The 21,123-nt window shown below is 37.7% G+C and overlaps 1 protein-coding gene across 9 annotated transcripts in view; it reads right to left on the bottom strand.

Moving 5' to 3' along the window:
- Positions 1-2,097: 2,097 nt before the first annotated feature.
- The window catches only part of AGTPBP1 (ATP/GTP binding carboxypeptidase 1), a 90,722-nt gene continuing 71,696 nt past the window's right edge, over positions 2,098-21,123 (bottom strand). For 8 of the 9 annotated variants that reach the window (XM_088130281.1, XM_088130282.1, XM_088130280.1 and 5 more), the window contains 8 exons: positions 20,497-20,641; positions 18,978-19,131; positions 17,923-18,103; positions 14,618-14,747; positions 13,286-13,417; positions 11,902-12,078; positions 7,871-8,031; positions 2,098-6,162 (listed from right to left, as the gene is read on the bottom strand). In XM_088130281.1, the coding sequence (XP_087986407.1) occupies positions 5,985-6,162; positions 7,871-8,031; positions 11,902-12,078; positions 13,286-13,417; positions 14,618-14,747; positions 17,923-18,103; positions 18,978-19,131; positions 20,497-20,641 (1,258 nt within the window). In that variant the 3' untranslated portion in view covers positions 2,098-5,984. The remainder of the gene's footprint in view (positions 6,163-7,870; positions 8,032-11,901; positions 12,079-13,285; positions 13,418-14,617; positions 14,748-17,922; positions 18,104-18,977; positions 19,132-20,496; positions 20,642-21,123) is intronic. The other variant, XR_015793873.1, reaches the window with a different exon arrangement.

The raw sequence follows: 21,123 nt of genomic DNA, 5'->3' as shown, positions 1-21,123 counted from the left end.
GCGGGAGCTGAGGACCCCACGGAGCTGGGCGAGGTGGCGACTGCGCGACGGAGAGCTGAGGGCCGGCAGGCCGCAGCAGCGACAGCAGCGGGGCCCGGGCGACCAACCGCACGTGAGGCGAATACGAGGACAGCGCCGAGGGCGACCGACAAACGAGAGGGGTCAGAGACCGCCGAGGTGGCGGTGGCATCGACGACGAAGGGCCCCGCAGCAACGCAGGGATCAGCTACAGCAGAGACGGTGGCAGCAGGACCCAAGGGCCCCGTGGCAAAGCAGGCGGCGATCACACTGGCATCAAGAGCGGGGGCAGGAGCGGCGCCGGGAGCCGACTGGTCCGCGCCAAGCGTGAGTGAAGCAACCGGCGGTAGACCGGGACCTGGCCACGGCCAGGGGAACCTGGAAGGTTGTAGGACACTGAGGGAGCCGCCGCTCGAATCGACGGACCCAACAAGGACCCAGCTGGAGGCGAAAGGCGGAGCCCAACCCCCAAGGGAGAAGCAGGGGAAGGGAGCCGAGCCTGAGCTGAGGCGGCGCTGTGCGGAGGCGAGCGAGGGAGACCCCTGGTTGGTAAACAACAAGGACTCCCTGAAGAAACAAGGGACCTGCTGGGAGCACAAGGGGAGGCTCTACATTCCAGAAGCTTGCCGGGTGGATGTGCTCCGGAGAGGGCACACCGAGGACACTACGGGACACTGTGGGTTTGTTAGGACTTTCCACCTCCTGCGTGAACAGTTCTGGTGGCCGTCTCTCCGGAGGGATACGAGGGAGTACGTGGCCAGCTGCTCGACATGCGCAGCGGCGAAGGAAGGGAAGGAGGGGAAGGAGAACCTTCGGGGACCCGTCCTGTAAGTGACTCGGCCATGGTAAGGCCAAAACCCCAAGCCAAGGAAAGGCACACCGTTATGGCAGATGGGGGGGGCAGCACCCTAGTAGCCCAATTAAGAGGGGGACTTGTCTTCAGGGGGGCGGTATGTCAGGTTCGGTCAGCACGGGGCTTCGGGGAAGCTCGCAGCCAGTGAACTCCACCGGCGGTAGCTAGCGAGGAAAAGAGGAACTGAAAGCACCGCTAATTAATGGGCCACCTGCGCCCAGCCAAACAGGAAAACCTCAGCGGAAGCTTTAACTATACACTGATAACGGCGCGAGCCAACAATGAACAGGGCCGCAGGCAGCGAAACAAGATCGCCGCGCAGCACAGAACCCTCGGGCTTGCACGTAACGGGGGGGGACCAACCCAAGCCGGAGGGGACTGCCAATCAAGGACAATGGACCCTGACCGAACCTGCCATCATGGACAATCAAGAGGGATTATTGGGGGGCCGATAATCCGCAGCGGTAACGCGATCGCGGGGCAGAAAAAAGCGCGGGAAGGGGGGAATATAACGAGTGATGCAATTGTACCAAGCCAGTCTTGGCTTTGCTTGTGACTGCTACGTTACGCATGAGTAAACCTCTTTTGTGAACCACACGTGTCACGGGAGTTTCTCTGTCAAACGGGGCAAACCTTACACAGAGAAATAAAAACAAGATAGATTTAACACAGAGACAGCGCAAAATTTGAATGCAGTATCCTAGTTAACATTGGTTAGCAATTTCTTCCTAAACAGAATCCTCTTGATGAAAAGGTCCTTTGCTTCTTTTCCCTGGACCTCCCTTGGCTTCTTGGTTTAATTCCAGCTGTTCATCAGAGCTGTGGAGAGAGGGTACACCCCACTTCCAGCTCAGGAAGCTTCTTGCTTTGCTGCCTGTAGTTCTAAAGAACTTTTTTTTCATCCTGAAGGAGGCAGCCCTTAAGGGAATATATTCTTCCTAGGCTAGCAAATGTCTCTCCCATGTGAACATGTGTATTGAAACTCAAATGCTGGCAGACTGCACATTCATTAGTCTTAAAATGTTATTACATTTTACAAGGGAGAAACCAATTTAATAAGAATGAATACAGATAAAACATTGAGTGTTCATTTGGTTAGTTTTTTAAAATTAGAAACATGGGTGCAGAGGTTCTTACAAAGAATTCCTACTGTGAAGGAAACTGAGTTAGAGAATTTAAGGGGGATAGAACATTCTAAATCAAAAGGAAGCAAATAAGCTAGATCAAATTTATTGACAGGTGATAATAAGATGTCTGTAAAGAGGAACAAAACAGCAAACCAACCATGGCATGCAAGCTGGCAGACAAGGACGAATTTGATGTGTATACAGTTCCAAATATATGTAGATGTTTACTGCTTATGTAAATGGAAATATGTCTTTAAAAAATGAGCAAAGTAAAAGCTAAAATAACTGGCATTGCTCTATTTTATATAAACTCATAATATCCTCAGCAATGCTATATTGTTGATTGGAGCTTTGGTCCATTATTAGCTTAAAACAAAGCAATACTCTGCTTTGATCTTTAGAAGTGGGACATGCTTCACTTTGCAACACAACTTCAAAGAGGCACTTCAAGAAAGCTTTGATAGAAATAGAGCATCCCTCCCAGAATTTCAGTCTTACTCTATGTTGGTACTAACATTCCTAAGCCCTGTGCTGCTACGTTAGCCATTTGATATTCTATTCGCATACAAGGAAATTTTCTTCACTATTGGTAGACAACTTATGCTCTAACATGCTAGAGTCTGGAGGTTGAGTCAGGGCAACTGGACTTTTCTTTTGGTTTGATACATTTCGCTGCTTGTCCAAGCAGCTTCTTCAGTCTAGAAAGTTGGTTAGGGGGGACCCCATAAATGTCTTCCAGGGTGGCTGCGTTCCTCACTGACATGATGGGCTCGTTGAAGGGGTAATAGGAGAGTGATTAGTAGAGTCTATGGGATGTGAATGTCTTACTCCAAATCCCTCACTCATCCCCCAGTGGGTCGTTAAGTGCTGCCTCCCTGGTGATCCCTGTTATTTGCAGTGACACATACCAAATGGTAACCATAACAGGAATTGAACTTGATGTTTCTGTTTGGCAAATATATTTGGCAAGAAATCTATTTGCTATTTAAATCTACGGTATCGGACCCACTGGACCCTTTATTGAGGTCCCCAAAGTTACCACTGATCAAAGATGCAAGAAACAGGAATCATGGTATCCTGCAACTTTGAGGGAGGAAACCTCAAATATAGTATAAGCCCTAAAATAGGCTTAATATGATTTTTAAAACATAGAAGACGTCAAAACTCTCTTAAATTTGCTATTCAAGTTTTTTTAAGCATCTAAATCCAAAAATAGCTTCTGTGATAATTTATCAACACTTATTCTTAAACTGTGATGTGACATTGCATATTGAAGGTTTCCAATTTTCCCTCCCCAATCCCATCCTCCAATATGCAGAGAAATCAGATGATGATAATTATTTTATTATACATTTACTTGATAAATTATCTATCTGGGAAGTAGGTCATACACAATAATATTGCCACAATTTATAATTACAGCATTACAATGAATTCTTATATTAAAACCTGGGCTTTCTAGCTTTTGTACAAACTATTTTATATTTGCCAGCCTAATTTGAGCAATTGTTTTCATTATTCAGTTATGACTAAAATAATATTCCACACACAACTGACATCTGATAGTTGCACAAACTTTTGCCTGTGAGGTACAGTACAATATTTAAAAAGGAAGATTTCATTAAAAGAAATAAGCATTACTGATACATAATTTTCTTTGTCCATCTATGAAAGTCCCAGAAGCTGACAAAGTACAACTCAAATTTATATATTTTTAATATCTGTGGTGTTCCATATCACATTTGCATCAAAAATCATCTTGTAAAAACAAAATTATATGAAAATACATTCAAAGATTTAAAAATATAGGAAAATATTCATAAAGTTCAAAAGATTAACTACAAGACTCTTAAATCTGCTTCAGTTAAGAGGATGGAGAAATTAATACAACTTGTTATATCAACATCATCTGATTATCCACTCATTTCCATACTGCACTGTAGGTTCCTTACAACAAAGCAAAGAACAAATACATATTGGATCAGTTCTTGAATACATCTGTTCAACCCTCCTTGATTTGATAAAGGACATCGTTTTATAATCTAATCCACAGTTTAACTGCCAGTCTAGGATATCTGCTGTTTCTAAGATGCTACTTATTTCATTTTCATTTTCATTCCAGAAGGCCAGAGCTGTAAACCCTTTTGTTCCACTCAGAGCATAACTGCATTTTGCTTGTAGGGACAACGCGTAGCAATCCTGTATGAGTAGCAAAGTTGTGGATTGGATTAAAAAAATATTTTTAATCAATGAATATGTTATTTTTTCCCGTACATTTATATACTTTATTAATTTTTATCTACTTCTGTGAAATACATCTAGCTTGGGTGGGGGGTGAGAATGCAGAAGACCAAATATATATCTCTTAAAACTGATCTGATTCTGTTTTTTAAATGCTTCCTCTGGCAATAAAGGACAGTAATAAAATAATCTCCACTTACATGTAGCAAGATGTTTTAGCTTAAGAAAAAGCCAGACCATTCCCTCTTGCATAAGCTCCATCAAAAGAAAACAAAAAGGGGAGTGTGGATTTCTTTCAGGAAATAAATTGGCTAATACTACAGACAAGGATCTGGCCTTCAATACTCTGATATTAGTTCCAATGTCTTATCACCTTTGATTTATAATATTTCAATAAAAGACAGGGGAACAGGGGGTGGGGAGATAAAGCAGACATCAGACAATGTTAGGGATATTTAACTTCATTTGAAAAATTTAACATTCACAGGCTCCATGTGCTTAGATATTTTAAAATTAGAATTCAACATGCTTAACTTTTCTCTGGATTACACAGTCAGTTCAAGAGACTATAAAGCAACTTCCACCCAAATCGACACCATTATTCTTCCACAATAATATATAGAAAAGTATATGCTTTGTATCCAGAGCACTTTGAACTCATATTGGCTATGCGCATATTAAATATGGAAAAGGATCTAGAATTTGTATCACGAAATATACATACAATTAAATTGTTATGCTTACGAAGAACACATATTTTCTCCAAGCTTTATATGAACCTCAGAAAGAATTTGGTTATGAGTTTTAGGTAATAAGTGTTTACATAAATATATACTTTATAGTCAGCATGGATACACGAGGCTTATTTTTTCACAAAAAGCTGATAGATGTTACCATCTTAAAATGTAGGTTGAGGGTTACATTACTGAATCTCCTTCACACAGAAAAAAAAAATCCTGCATTTCAGGAAAGAAAGATCCATCCCTAACTCTCTCCTCTATATTTTCAGTGGAGTGTTTTCACATGAAGAAATACTATAACATGTAAGACTTTACTAGGAGACTGAAGAGGAACAGTTGCAGGTATGGCTGAATATAAGACTCTCCACTCTCAAAGTGTTTACCCAGTAAATGAAATCTTTCTGCAGGTACAGATCTCAACTACAAATGTGGATATTGCCAATTTTAAATTAAGGCTGTAGCAAAACCATGTTAATACAATCTAAGGCTTAAAATATATGTCAATGAGAACATCCATTTTTCATCCATTATATGCAAAATGAATTAATTTAGAGCAATCCCTGCATTACATCAAACAAAAAAACAACAGAATTAAAAAAAATACCGGTACACAGATGCAAAAACTTTCCAAAAAAATTGTATGCGAATTTTAGTAACTAGCCCAACAGCTTGTGTGACAAGAATAAGGTTAACTTCTGCTCTCTGATTTGCCAATTACATCTTAGTAATTACTTCTTTTATCTTGGTGATTATAGGGATGAACACAAAAAGCCATGCATCAGTAATTAGCAGGCATCGAGGGATAAAGTAATTCCAATGCAAAAATAAAAATTCAATTACTTAAATAAAACAAATGCCAATTATTTAAAAGTCAGAAGCATTTATTGTTTTTGAATTGGGCTGACTGCAGTTTATCTGCTTTAGCAAAACCCCAAGATGAAATAACCCACCATGTTTCTTTTAAATAAGCCACAGTAGTTTGTTTCTTCATGTACCAAGAATGTCTCAAGGCAAACGCGTCCTCGTAATTTCAGAGTCAGAAAGTCCATCTTCTTGAAGACAGGGCTCATAGTCCCCAGCATTGTTTGCCAAGTCAGGGTCTGGCTCATCGTTGCTCTCAGCACTATAGTCCACTTCTTCAAGGAAGCGAGGTTCATCTTCTTCTAGAACGTAAGTAGTGGGGCTACAGCAAACATATTAAACACTGGGGTTAAATAAAATTTAACGTAATTCACAGGAAATGCAACCATTGAATATAGATAGCATTCAGTATTTACAAATTATTCCTAACCTTAATTTTCTTCTCCTCAGGTAGGAATGTCAAGTTTGGCAAAATAACATTCATATGCTTGTATACTGAAGAACTGTCCATTGCACAACTGTATGTTTTATGCTGAATTGCACCAACTAGTTTTTAAAACTTAGTAAATTAAAAGATAATTAATAAAAAACGTAATCTTAACAATACAGCAGAATGTCATTTGATCTTAATGAAATAAATAAAGAGCAGGTGATTGATACTGGGATATACTAAGCACAACTGAATTTTAGGAAGCTATTCAAAACTTTACAATACAATACAAATACAAAATACTTTAATGGCCAAGTATAAAATATATACAAGGAATTTGTCTTCGGTGACAAACAGCAAGATCAACAGTGTGTTTGGATAGCAACAGAAAAATAATAAACAGTAACACTACACAGTAAAATAACTTTTTCAAAGGGAGAAGACACTGTCCAGCACATATTGAGTCATGTAGTGTTTAACAGCAGTGGCACAAGGGAAAAAACTATTCCGATATCTAGATGTTTTAACATATGGAGCTCTGTAACGCCGTCCTGAAGGAAGAAGTTGGAACAGTTTGTATCCGGGATGGGAAGAGTCCCATCTTTCTTCCAATTGCACCAATTTCTTCCCCAGAATTATGCTTTTTCTACATGATATAAGACAGAACAGATGAATTATTGTAAAGCTGTTTCCCCTCCCCCTCCCCAAAAGTCTGGTCATTAGGAGAAAATAAAAATTATACAGAAAAGCATAGAGACCAGGTTGATGTAGTGGTTAAGGCAACAGGCTAGAAACTAGAAGCCCATGAGTTCTATTCCTGCCTTAGGCACAAAGGCAGCTGGGTGACCTTGGGCCAGTCACTCTCTCAGCCCTAGGAAGGAAGCAATGGCAAACCACTTCTGAAAATCTTGCCAAGAAAACTAGTCCAGGCAGTCACTAGGAGTCAACACTGACTTGAAGGCACAAAAAAACACCTAACTTCATATTGCTGTGCCTTCAAAACAAAAAACTTTAAAATATTTCACGTGACCCACTGCTTAGAAGATAACTCTTCGCATTGTTGGAAGCATACCTTATAGCAAGATACCCCAAAATAAGCTTCCATTATTTTCAAAGCATTTTTGGCACCACTGACTTAGTGAAATGTAACATTATATTTCACCAAAATTTATCTCAACACATCACTGTAATGTAAAACTTAACCCTGAAAACTTTAATATTAGGTATTAAGAGATTAAAGAACAGAAAAAAATGTTTGTGTGTGTGTGTGTATGCGTGTGTGTGTGTATATGTGTGTATATATACCACAAACTTTATATTTTAGTATTTAAATAGTTGACTGCATTCAGCTATCTAGATCAAAACTGTGTTTACGGCAACAGAGGTAGTAAATGTTGACCATTCCTCAAATGTATGCATGCGCATAAACAATGTAATCTCTCAGCTAAATTTTGCAAGTAGTATCTTGATTTCTGGATCCAGATTCCTATTTCATCAATTTGTTTGGTGTTAATTTACAATAAAAGCCTGCCTGCTACTATAGGTCTATTTTTTTAATCAAAATAAACCCGATAAAAAATTTAAAAAGTGATTTTTCTACCTTGTCACTTTACAACTAGATTCAATTAATTCATTTTCAATGTCCAAGAGAGTAGATGGCAGATTATATTCCAGTGGTGATGTCATTTTTTTCAAACGCAATAAACCAGTACAGAATTTGGCTCCCATCTCTTCCAGTTCACGGGTCCCGATTTGTAACCCCTAATGAGAAAAAAACAATAGCATTAAGTGGTTTAGTGCAATTTGCTTTCTATAAGTATACAATTCCTATTTACTCAAAGCCCATAACTGAAAGGGAAAGGGAGGTGGCAAATCCTGCCCTTCACCCAATATTTTCATATATTCAACTTCCTGCATAAAATAGGAACATCTAAAGGGGGACACTTTGTGAGTTTAACTGGATGCACTTAAAATCCTCTCCAACACAGAAAGATTGTGGATAGAAATGGAGGAATGGCATATGAATCTCTGATCCTCTGCCATGTGCACTTTGAATGAACAACTCTGCATAATACTACTACTAGTATCATACAGCATGATACTACTCCTAGTATCATGCAGTATCTGTGGCAAGATTATTTTACACACAAAGATGAAAGAATAATGAAATACCCACAGTAGAAGATTGAATTATAAAATTGATGGAGCTTGTGGTAATGGCAAAGCTGGCCAATTTGGTCACAGAAAAAACTATTAGGATTTTTTAAAAAGACTGGAAGCCTTATATAGACTTTTTGTTGAAAGCAGAAAAGACTGAACTGATGATTTATGGATTTGGGGATTAAAGAGGAAGGGGAAAGAGTAAGATGGCAATTCCTTAATAGAAAGAAGGGCGGAGGTCATATTTCTATATATTTTTTTTCACTTTTTTTTCCTATCTTCGTTTATTTTTCCTTTAATTTTTAATACTTTTATTGAATTGAAAAATTCAAATAAAATATTTTTAAAAGATACTGCATGATACTACCCCTGTTTGCTAAGCAACAGCTTGCTTTAAAATACTTAAAGAAGCCACTTGTTATTTAAAGCAAAAGAAGTTAAGGGGACCCAAACAAGTTCAAGTTCAAGTCTGAGGCCTGTAATGCTCTTTTATTGCAAATTCACTTTCCAGGGTGGCATTGGCCCTGCAAGTACTGTTTACATCTAGTCCTCATTAGTTCAGTGACCATTCAAAGTTACGGTGATGTTGAAAAAAATGGAAGTACGACCAGTCCTTGAAGTTCCGGCCATCACAGCATCCCTGCAGTCACATGATCACGATCTGGGCACTTGAGTGCCTGGTTCATGATCACGATGTTGCGGGGAACCATGGTTATGTGATCGCCATTTGTGACCTTCCCTACTGGCTTCCCACAAGCTAACTCAATGGGGAAGCCAGCAGAAAAGGTCACAACTCACTCCATTAAGAGACTTCCTGTGAGTGCCATGGTGAGTTGACATCCTGCTTGTTAGTAGGACAGCATTTGTGAGGGGATGTGAAGGGAACTTTCCAGACCAGTGAAAGTTCTTTGGGAGAAGGAGAAATTATTGAGATTATCCACCTGACTCTGGACAGCTACTACTTGTGAGTAGACTGCGGAAACTGCTATTTTGTGGTCAGCTTATGAGTGGCTGGGAGACAGGATTTCATGAAGCTCACACTCACAAAGCAGCCTTTCACGGACATTAAGCTTGACTGAGCCTCATTTCTTAATCACTTTTTTGGATTATTATTATTATTTTTTTTGTTTACTGGAGAGATTATGACTCTTCAGACTGGCAAGGTTTTACTATATTCATCAGGTGAGTTTCCTCCTCCTTAGAAGATGATGTTGTAAATTTAAGTTTTGAAAATCCAGGGTTTTTTCAACTATGCAGCAAAAGGATGCTTAGTATATGGATTTTGGAAAGTTAACAAAGGATTAAGGGACCAGAGGGAGTTGGAATTATAGGGATTTGGAATTATAGTTTTGAATCAATTAGAAGATATTTTCTCATGAGAACGTGGCAACTGTTTTCGTTTTTTTTAACAATGAGGAGACTGTTTTGGGTTTTTTTACATTAAAGGAGACGTTGAAGGTTGGACACTAGAGGGAGTTAGAGAATAAAGGATATGGAGCAGATAAAGAATATGGAGCAAAAATCTATATTGCAAATTTTTGAATATCTATTAAGCTTCTTAATAGAATGGATCAATTGCTTAATAAGATGGACAGAGGATGTTGTAATGAAGTTATAGAACAAGAACAAATTGCAATGGATGTCTATGAAATTACTTGGAAGGGTGTAATGGATGGTGTGAGTGAGGAAGATTCTGGAATGGAAGTTCAAGGTTGTCCGGGGGGGGGAGGCATTCCAGAGCAAGCGCCTCCTCAGCCTGCAACAAGAGTGTGGGAAGACTAAGAGCATGAGGCTGGCCCCTCCCCAAAGTCTCACGGGGTATATCCACTGGTTACTTTAGCATATGTTTAGTCTGGTGAGATTCTATTAGGTGCAAGCTAATAAAGGAACTGAACTGTACTGGATTGTCTCGTTGTTGTTCTTGGGCTGAACCTGACAAAGGGGGACTTCAATGTAACACAAATGGATCTGATGGATGACTTATTCCCTAAAGGACATGTACAGATATCAAACCAGGAAATTGACTTGGATAATTTTTTTCTTGCTAGATATACAAAAGAGTTCTGTTAAGGTTTTGAAGGACTTTATTACAAGTGACAAGCAAAAGGATAAACTCTACTTATTGGATATACAAAAGAAACTTGTTAAAGCTCTACAAGATTTGTGCAACAGAGATGACTAGCAAACTACCTCTGGGACTCTCTTTGAAGGGGTTAAAGAATATTTTTAAAAACTCTGGGAAGGAATACAAGGTTAGTTTGTTTGATCAGGGCTAAAAAAGGGAAATAGTTACATCTGGTTGCCCTTACTGGACTTTTGCTGACAAAGAATGATTGACGAAACATTTGGATTTTGTTTTTTTTTACTTAAGAGATGAGCTATGGGGAGAAGAGAGATTATGTTGTATTTAGAGATGGTGATAGGCTACTAAAATTGTCTTTACTTGCTGGGATGAACGGGGAAGTTATTTGTTCTTTCTTTTTTCTCTTTTCTTTCTTTTTTCTTTTCTACACCCCTCCCTTTTTTCCCTTTCTTTTATATTTTTCTGTTTGTATTTTTTATTGGCCTTTGTTCTTTTCATTTATAATTCTTAATAAAATTTCTTGGTAAAAACTCACAACTTGCTCTGTTAAGTTGCTCCTGCTTTTTCTCTCACCTGCAGCATCCGCTTGCCCACGCGCAGTCTCCACTGGCCCTCCCCTCATTCATGTGTGGCTTGTGCCAGCCTTCTCAGGCCCTCCCCTGGCCTTCCCATGACTTGCAGGCAGCCTGCACTAGCCCTCCCAGTCCTTCCCCCTGACCTCCTGTGAGGCCTGCACCGGCCTTCCCAGGCCCTCCCCCAGCTTTCTGTGACTCATACGCGGCCTGCATCAGCCCTCCCAGTTCCTCCCTCGGCCTCTCATGAGGTCTGCACTGGCCCTCCCAGGACCTCCTGCGATGCATGCATCGCCTGCGCCGGCCCTCCCAAGTCCTCCCCCAGCCTTCCCTACCCTTCTGCAGCACCCACCCATGGCCCCCCCATGCTCCTTACCTGGGACTCCCACCTCTTCCTGCTTAGTGACCCACACATCTTGGGGTTACAACAGCAACCAGGACTGCCCGGATTGCCATAGGTAAGAGATTTGGTCACATGACATCACACTTTACCACATCATTTAGTGATGACAATTCCGGTCCCAATTGCCGTTATAACCCAAGGACTACCTGTAGCACAAAGATTTTTATGGCAAACAGAAACTATGATGGAATGATTTTTGGCACCAAATGAACATAAGTGCATTTTCCAGATAAGAGCACATTCCAGATTACCTGTGAATGCTTTTTCTTCATTAGAAGAATGCTATTAAGGAGACTATGTAAGGACCAGACATAGTTCCAAGCTCCTTTGAAATGAAGTCGAGGACAGTACAAACTCATTTCTTCAGATGTACTAATATAAAATGCTATTTTGCTATCCAATATACTTTTTACCTTGTATTTCCCCTGATCACATCCACATAATGTGCTTTCCATGGTGTAACTTCTTTGAACACCTATCTCTCTCCACACTACGACACGTGCTGTAGATTCCTTTGATTTTTCCACGACAAAACTGCAGCTGCTCATACAGAATGCTGGGGCTGACTGACTCAGAATCTTAGGGAGAGTCTACCAGAAATAAGCAATAACAAAAATTATAGACAAACTCTGCTGCTTATACATCTCTTAAAATATAAGTCTGGGTGTCACAGGTCTGCAGAATACCACAGACATCTCCCTCTGAATGGTGAGGGAATGAATTGTAAGTGCAAGAGGAACTCCAAATTACAAACCAGTTCTGCATGGGGCAGTGCAACCCTGTCCAGAGCCAAAGATGGAACATCCCTGGTATCAGAAGACTTCTAAGGGCAGACTGTCTAGATACTGCAAAATCTATGGATTTTGTTATCGCATAAATTTTTTTGAAGATTTTTTAAAGATTATTTTTCTTCACACAGCACATAGTTAACCTCTGAAATTTATTACCGCAAGATGTGGTGATGGCCACTAACATGGATGGAGTTAAAAGGGGACTAGAGAGAGGACAGGCATACCAAGGATTATTAGCCTGAAGACTTAAAATTACTTTTGGGTTGGAGAGAACAGTCATCCAAATGCCATTTGTGGAGAAACAAATATGAATCTATCTCCTGCTTATAAGCATATGATTGGCCATAGTGAGAAACAAAAAGCTGGACTAGAACAAGTCTTGGCTGGATTTAGCTGTGCTATTCTTAAGTTCCTTACTTTTGTCCTCCATACTAGATGAACACTATCCAATTAATGACTTAAAAAATGCTGAATTTAAAAAAAAAATTAAAAAATATTTTAGACTGATTTTTCTTCCCTATTGCATTCTTCTTTTGCCTCCGTGTGATGTTGATGTACACTGAATCAGACTTTAGTCCATCTATCCCAGTCATTTCTTCACTGATTATCCAAGCTCTCCCAGCTCTTAGACACTGATTTTATCATGTCATTATAAATTTATTAGCCTTTAGGGTGTCTTTTCTTGGTTATCCTAATCCTATTATTCAAGGTACCGAAGATATTGTGATTTTAATTAAAAAAACTCTGCCATATAAAACATGTACTCTGACAAGAGCTTTAGTAACTCTCCCAAATTTATTTTGTTTAGGTACTACTCATCTTTAAAGGAACATCCCACTGCTTAAGCCATTGAAAGCAGCTGAAAGAATATGGCAGGATTTGATCTCTGTCTACAACAGTATTGCTAGCAACCTATTATCCAGTTAATATAGTACTGATAAAAGGAACACAAATTATAAATCCTATGCATATATCTGCATGCATACACACCCACACGTCTACCTACCCTATAACCAAGGTCTTCAGTCAGATCACAAGAGGCAGCACTAACATTAGTATGCCATATTGTTTCCTTGATGCTACAGCCATACATAAATACATTTTTCTTGCGAGAATGACCATGATAGTCACAAAAAACCTATAACAAACAGTATTTTTCAAAAATTAAAGATGCACCTTTAACATAAAATGCAATTCAGATGTAACAACCCAGATCTGATAAATAATCATTTATGTCTCTAGAAAACAGGCAGTATGATCCTTTAGAAAAAATGGATGCATATAGTGGCATGGAGAGAACCCTTGAATAAAAACTTCCTTGGATACATTAATTTAAATTAATTTTTACTAACATTTTAAAAGAATTTTAATAAACAACTTAGATCAAGCTTGTCAGTTATAGTTCTTCACAAATTTCTTGAATAATAATACAATTTGAGATGTTAAATGTAAATTTACAACTCATTAAAATATTCTACACCAATGAAGGCATATTTTACATAATTTTAAAGAAAATTAATTTAAAAATTAAGTCAGGAAATAGTACATAATATTGATTGCATCTAACAAAGTGCAAATTCAGTATTAGTTCATTGAGAATAACCACTCCACTACTTTTTGCTGGTTCATCTGCACTTTCTTCTACATTTGCTATTTACTATATTATCTGCCTTAAAAAACTCCTCTGCCTTGTCACTTGAACAGAACTACCATCATATTTATTCTGTGTTTCCTGTTTCTAAGGCCAAAGTCACAAAATCAGAAATTTCAAGAAGTGAGTTAGTCTACATAGAGTTCATAAGATGACAAAGTGAAACAAAAATACATTTCTAACATGGTATATTTCACATACGATTCTAAAACAGGATTTTTAAAATTGTGGATTATTGAACAAGTTTTAACATTCAGACCTAGACGACAGATAAATGATTACTTCTGTCATATTTGCTCTGGCTAGGCTTCCATATCACGCTAAGCCAAGAACAAGCCATAAATCTTGGCATAGCAAATATCAGTCATTAGGTTGTTCATATATCTGCCTCTTTCACATTTTTAACATGATAAATATATTACAGTCTCTTTTATATGAATGCTCCTATGAAAGGAGCTAAACTGTTCCCACCATATTTCATTGTAACTCACTATAACTAATTTCACTGTGACTGTAAATTTTCTCTAACACAGTTCTAATATCACTAGTGATGCGGGCAAGAAGACAATTTCTCAAGCAATGCATTTGCAAAGTTGAGGAAGTTTCAATTACCATTACCTGCACATCCTTTCAATGTAAATGCCACATTTTAAGTGGTTTTTGTTAAATAAGAAAACACATACTTACCAATGGCAAACGTTTTATAGCTGCCAAATACTGAAGCAGACCTTTGGCATGATAAATTGTGGGGTGCAGATCTGGGTTTGGGTTTTGCCACTGTCTATTTAAGTCTTCCCCACTTAAAGAACAGCGATGACTATAGAACAAAAATTAAAAAGCCTTCTATTAAAAATATTTCTTTCTCCAAGAAAATTAATGTAAGAATTTGGATGTTAAAAAATTCACTGCAAGTATATTAAGGTAAAAGAAATTCTTCTAAAGCCTTGTTTCAAGCATTTAACAATTTTAAGCCAGCCAAACTGAATTAAGTTTGTGGAAAGAAAAGACAAAGCTAACATGCCTGTGCTCCATATTCTTACGTCAAACCAACCTTGACAAATGGCCCCAACAGCAGACAAGAGTTTAAACTCAATTCCCCTCTCCCCTGTGAATGGGAAAAAATAATTTTTCAGAAGTGTCATTGATTCACTTTCTAGGTTTCTACCAATTTTATGGTTTTTTTCCCTGTGTTCTTGTATTACAGCTGAAGTAACATTTCAGAAAATGCTCACATGCAGAAAATGTTATCTACTATCTCTATTAGTGGGTTATATTCTGACTTATTGAAGCTTAGAATAGAAACAGTGAAATCAAAGGACCAAATTAAGCTTTATAATGTCTACTTGATCTCACTGGCTATACTCTAAGCATTACTAATTCTGGATTTACTCCATCATTTTTAATATTATGAATTGCATCATTCTGAAGATATTTGATCTACTTTAGAAGGTTAACTGAAGCTCCCAGTTATGTAACATTGAAAATGGAGTCAATTCTTTAAAATGATTCAGATTCTGAATAAAGGCTTTAAACATTGAGCCAAATGAATTGTGTCATTTTAGCTTTCCATGAAGTACAAATCAGAGGGATAAATGCTCTTTGATTGTGTGAGGATCCAAAGCATAACATTTGACATAGAAACAGCAAGAGATATTTTACATCATGGAAATGAAAGAAACATTAGTCCTCCAATTCTGTAGAAAACAAACAAGGAGGTAGCTTTCTTCAGCATTAAAAATGCAGTGAGGCCATTTCAGGATAAGAGAAACTCTGCTGGACCTTGTCAAGACCCTGCAGATGGGGCTTCTTCCTTAGAACTGAACAGTTCATTATTACTTTTAAATCAAAGACAGCTGTGTTAAGTAAAGAAGACTTGGCTACAATCAGTCTAGTAGCATTAGGGACAGAAAACGTGGCTGCAGTCAACCCAGGGGAGAAATCATGCAGAGAATAAATCCCAGTGAATTGAGCAGAATTTCATGCACAAACGATTATATTTAGACAGAAATCTTACAGATACTAATACAGTATAGGAGCAAGATCCATAGAAGCAAATTCCATAGAGTCATGAGTAAAAATGCACTTCATGTTAAGAATTATTTGCCTAGACATACATTATCTCTTACTGAAACTCTGACTTAGAAGAAATTCTTTTTAACGCTGTAACAAGCCTTACACAAGAATAAGAGAATGAACTTCTCTGGACTGCCTGCACTGAAAAAGAAAGCAGGTTGTACTAAGAGGAACTTTTCTGGGGGACTTTTAGTACACTTTGCCTACTGAAGTCAGCCAAATATTTCTGTTACTGAAAATGTGATTGGAGCTTTCTGTGCATTCTTGGGATTTAATAGTGCAAAACATGACTTCAGAGTTGTTTATTAAACAAATAGGCAGCATCTAGTTTTGCTTTTCTAGCCAAGGTTTATAAGCATACAGTAATTTATAATCAGAATGCCGCATTCCACTGCTCCCTCCTCCCTCTGTCCGTTTAAAGACAAAGCACAGCAGTTTGAGACTTTCTGCAATGGAACTGAACTTTTGTCTCTCTATTCAACTGTGCGGCCTAAAGCTTCTCTAAGCATATTTATGTTTGCAAGACATAATTTTAGGTTAATGTATATGTATCCTTCTATATTTCTAAAAACTACTGCTATCTAGAATTAAGCAAGGGTTATATTAAAGATACTGGCCAGCAATTTCTCTGTCAGTTTAGCAGCTGACTTTCTCTGGCTGGTAAAACCTTTTACCTTCTATCACCTTCAACCCTCGCCAAAGGTCATCTGCAAAAGGTAGACCAGGCCCTATGATGCCTTCTCTTTGTTTTTGGCACACTTTTCTGGGTCATACCCACCTCTGCTTCAGATGCCTTCCACCATCCCAGGAGCAAAACAAAGCTTCAGCAGTGTAACACTGCTCTGTCCATTATAGGATTACCAGCCATTTATAGGCTTTCTACACAGACCGAATCAAGAAATCAATTCCACAGGAAGGCTAAAATGTATTAATATTGGCTATAGTAACATAATATTGCAAGTCTAACTGTGCTTTATTTCCCATCCACCCACCTCCATACTCATGTTTATGAGGGAGGTTCTGCTTGAGCCGTTTTCACATACCTCCTGCTTGTTTTGGACTTAAGCCACATTTTTCCCCTTATTGCTTTGGTAATGGATCTGCCCTATCCCTGTCAAGATCATCTTCCTTACTCTCTATACTTTCCCAAAGCCAAGCCAATCTTCAACAGCCACCACTGTCTAGATCCATCTTAGTTGCCAGCCATTGCACACCTCCTTGAAGTTTCTCCTCATCAACTCTGGGCAGCAGGAGTATTACTCATAAGATACTCCAAAGTTCCCTTCATACCCCAACTTGCATTGTTCTCTCCAGGATGTACACTTTACAGAATCTTTGCTAATTTTAAGACTCCCCTTCTGATGCCAACCTAATAGCATTTCTTCCTCCTATAGAAATGAATTCCTAATCTTAGCTTTTCTTATTGGCTAAATATTAAAAAGCATTTTTTCAGTTTCTGCACTGGTACATGAACCACCAGCAAGAGCCATGCCTGAAGGCAGGTTGTCAGAGGGAAGAACACTAACAACACTGCACTTAATAATAGGTATACCCTCATTTGAGATGAGTTAACATTATATTTGATCTAATTACATCGCAAAGTGCCAAACAGTGCTATTGCCTTTGATTCAACATTTGAAAAGGAGAAACTATTAAGGAAAGTAGACTCTGTACATGTACCTAAAACTATTATTTTTAAACAAGACTGGACTTACAAAAAAGTATAAATGCACATATATAAGTTAATAAAAGTAACTATTCACTTAAACTAACATAACTGTATTAGTTAGTCAAGATTCTAGTAGATACAACATTTTGCAGAAAAGTTCTAATCTAGAAAATCTATATTCCAAACATAGCTGCCCTGGGAAGTGCTTCAGCAGAATGAACTCTGTTGCTAAATGCAATCAAAAACTTACTTTCCATTGATGACCCCATCAGGATTAAGCATTGGAACAATCTTAAAAATATAGGATTCTCGTAAACTCTGAGCAGCAGGAGTGTTACTCATAAGATACTCCAAAGTTCCCTTCATAACCCAACTTGCATTGGTCTCTCCAGGATGTACACGAGCAGATAAGAAAATATAAGGACGATTTCCTAAAAACAGCACAAATAAAATTGCATGATATAGCCATCACAGGGTTGGAAGGGACCTTAAAAATGCACTAGAACATCCCTGGCAGATGACCCTCATATTAATCGCATTACATCTGCTTATTATACATTCATAAAGATGAAATACTTTTAGCCTTTTACATAGCATAATAGTTTATGAATGCAAAATGTATAATCAGCATAATATTATATTATATTATAATCAGTATAATATTCCTTGAACTGATTCAGTGGAATTTTAAAATAACAATGTTACTGCAGACAGAGGGAAGAATATGTGGCAAGGTTACTGCAGTTATCTTCATCTCACTGTGACCAAGGAGGAAAACAGTTAATTTTGATACTACTTGCTATCATAATACTTTTGCTCCAGGACTAGTAGAGTTTCTGGACTGCTTTGAAGTGAAACAAGGAATTTGGAACATTTAAGATCCAGCAAATGTTTGGCTATGTGTATAATAAACTCAACATTCCCAGTTCCAGCCCCACTGCTGAATAGCCACAACCAGCTAACTAGAAAGAGCAATAATCTTCTTGCTACTACAACGTGGAGATCTCCAGACAGACCTCCCTCTTTACTCTGAACGAGCCTCATCCATGCAGAATGAAGTGTGCAATTGCTTTTACTATTTTTTCACAAGGATCACAAAAATGCCATCTAATCCCATTGCTGCTAGGAAGGAAAACCATATCTCAAACTTGCATCCACCAAATTAATTGAGGAGGGCAATGGCCAATGTATTCTGTTGGGTGCCTATGAATAATTATAACTAAACAATACAAAGTCAAAGGAAACAAAGGTTTTATTTGATTTGAAACTCTTTGAATATAATCAAAAGGAAAAGGCTATACTTACTGAACTGACAAATATGTTCATAGTAATTTGATTCTGGCATGGCTGTTATAGTTACTACAGGACAGTTATTCCCAGAGAGAGTCTCACATAAAACATGTTGCCGAAAATATATCTGCTGAGAACTGTTTGTGGATTCTAATTTTTGGAGATGCATCTTCATCATGCAAAATAAATACATAAATTCAGAGCCAATTTTATATTTTAATAAAGCATTTTAAAAAACTAGCTAAAGTATTTAATGAAATTTCTAAATTCACTCATTCTAATATTGCAACTAATGTTTTATTTATTGTTTAGAGTCCTAGTGCACAGGAGTAATGAATGTTATGTATAAAAATCATTATAGTACCAAAAACGTACATAAAATAAAGTAGCTTGCATTTATCAAATTGCAACGTTAATATGAAGAAAGAGTTTATGAATTGTACAAGATGTAAACCTATGTTATATTAAGGTATAGGCAACAGGTAACTCATGAATCACACTGGAACTTGTAGTATCATTAGCAATAATGTATAAAAATACTAAACTATTGCAAGTAAATCCTTTTTCACTACCGAAAACCATAAATGAAATTCTTTATGCATTTAACGTAAGTGTTACTATAATTGCTATTACATATGCAAACTGGAAAAGTATGATCTGTCACCTGAAGTCTTGCTAATTTATTGCTTCTTATTCAATACAAGTGTTCCTTATCAGCATAAAAAGATTAAATGTTGGTAAACCCTCTTTCTGCAAGTTACATTTTCACTCTGCACTGTAAAAACCATTTTGCTGGATGCTATGTAGGAAGAATTAAATACAGATTTCCCATTCTGCAAATGGACAGGATCTTCTCATTTACAGAAGGGACTAAGATCAAGTAGAGGCTCCGCTGTTTCAGAAGATTTCCTGACTCTTGGCATTTGTTTTAGATGGCATAGCTGGCATCTAGCTGAAGGAAAAAGTGGAATCGCTTCCCATGCTTTTTCCCATATGTTTTCTTGCATATATCTGAAGACAAAAACTTGTTCTCCTGACTAGTGGATAATGGTAGTCCACTGCGTTCATTTACAAAAATGTTACTACTTCCTAACAAAAATGAGGTTACACTGGAAATAGCCAACTGTGATCAGTATCTTGGTATTTTGATACTCATATAGAAGTCCACCTACTAGATTATATGCAATTTTACATTTATTATTCCTGTGCTGATACTAGTTATCAGATTTGTCTTTATTGTATACACTATTTTACCTATAGCTCAAGCAAACAAACATTATCTACTTCTTGCTCTGAAATTCTTATTATGAGATCTCATTGTGAAATACGAAACTTTTTACAGTATTTGTTAAACAAAGGCATTACTTCCATAGGATTATTTAACATCAACTTTTATTTATTTTATAACAAACAGTACTTTAGTGTTTGAATGTTGTATAACTACTAAGCAATATAATCAGTTGAAAGTATTATCATCAAATAATAAAATTGTAAATCAAGTTATTATGAATGTATCCATATTAAAACAATTTACCATTAAAGCTGAGTAAGTATAAGGATAATGGTAAGCAAAGTAGCAAACATCATCCTTATGATGGAAGGTGACTGTGAAGGTGATTGTATAATATGATTTTCCTTTTTGACCTCCTGCTGCAATCGAACTTCTTGAAAAATGGTTCCTAGGAACAAAATACTTACATTATTGTAAAGATATGTAAAGTGTATCATTTTATGTAAATAAACTGTAGGCATTTGTTATTTTTGGGCCAAATAATAATGTTTAATACTTCAATTCTCATTTATGTATATCAAAGTGTTCATTATTAATGCAGTTAATACATTTAAGACTGTCCTGTCCTGTCCTGTCCTGTCCTGTCCTGTCCTGTCCTGTCCTATCCTATCCTATCCTATCCTATCCTATCCTATCCTATCCTATCCTATCCTATCCTTTCAATATTTTATTTTATCGATCTACTAATTTCTCCATTTATCCATCAGGAGGTTGCACTTTGGGCCTTCACGGGTCACAAGTTATGTGGTGAAGTTACTGAGGAAGTGTATGTAATGGGAAAATTTCTAACTGCTCTTTTCTTCTGTTCTTTTGGGAGGAAGGGATCAAAGGTTTACAAGTACAAAACAGCTGCAATGAAATCTCACACCA

This window comes from Python bivittatus, unplaced genomic scaffold (genome assembly GCF_059951505.1).
Source record: "Python bivittatus isolate LINGU-HERP-01145 unplaced genomic scaffold, Pbiv_v1 ctg000850_np1212, whole genome shotgun sequence".
In the NCBI taxonomy this organism is placed as follows: domain Eukaryota; kingdom Metazoa; phylum Chordata; class Lepidosauria; order Squamata; family Pythonidae; genus Python; species Python bivittatus.
Note: the sequence above shows the minus strand (reverse complement) of the source record. Positions and strands in the feature narration are given on the sequence as shown.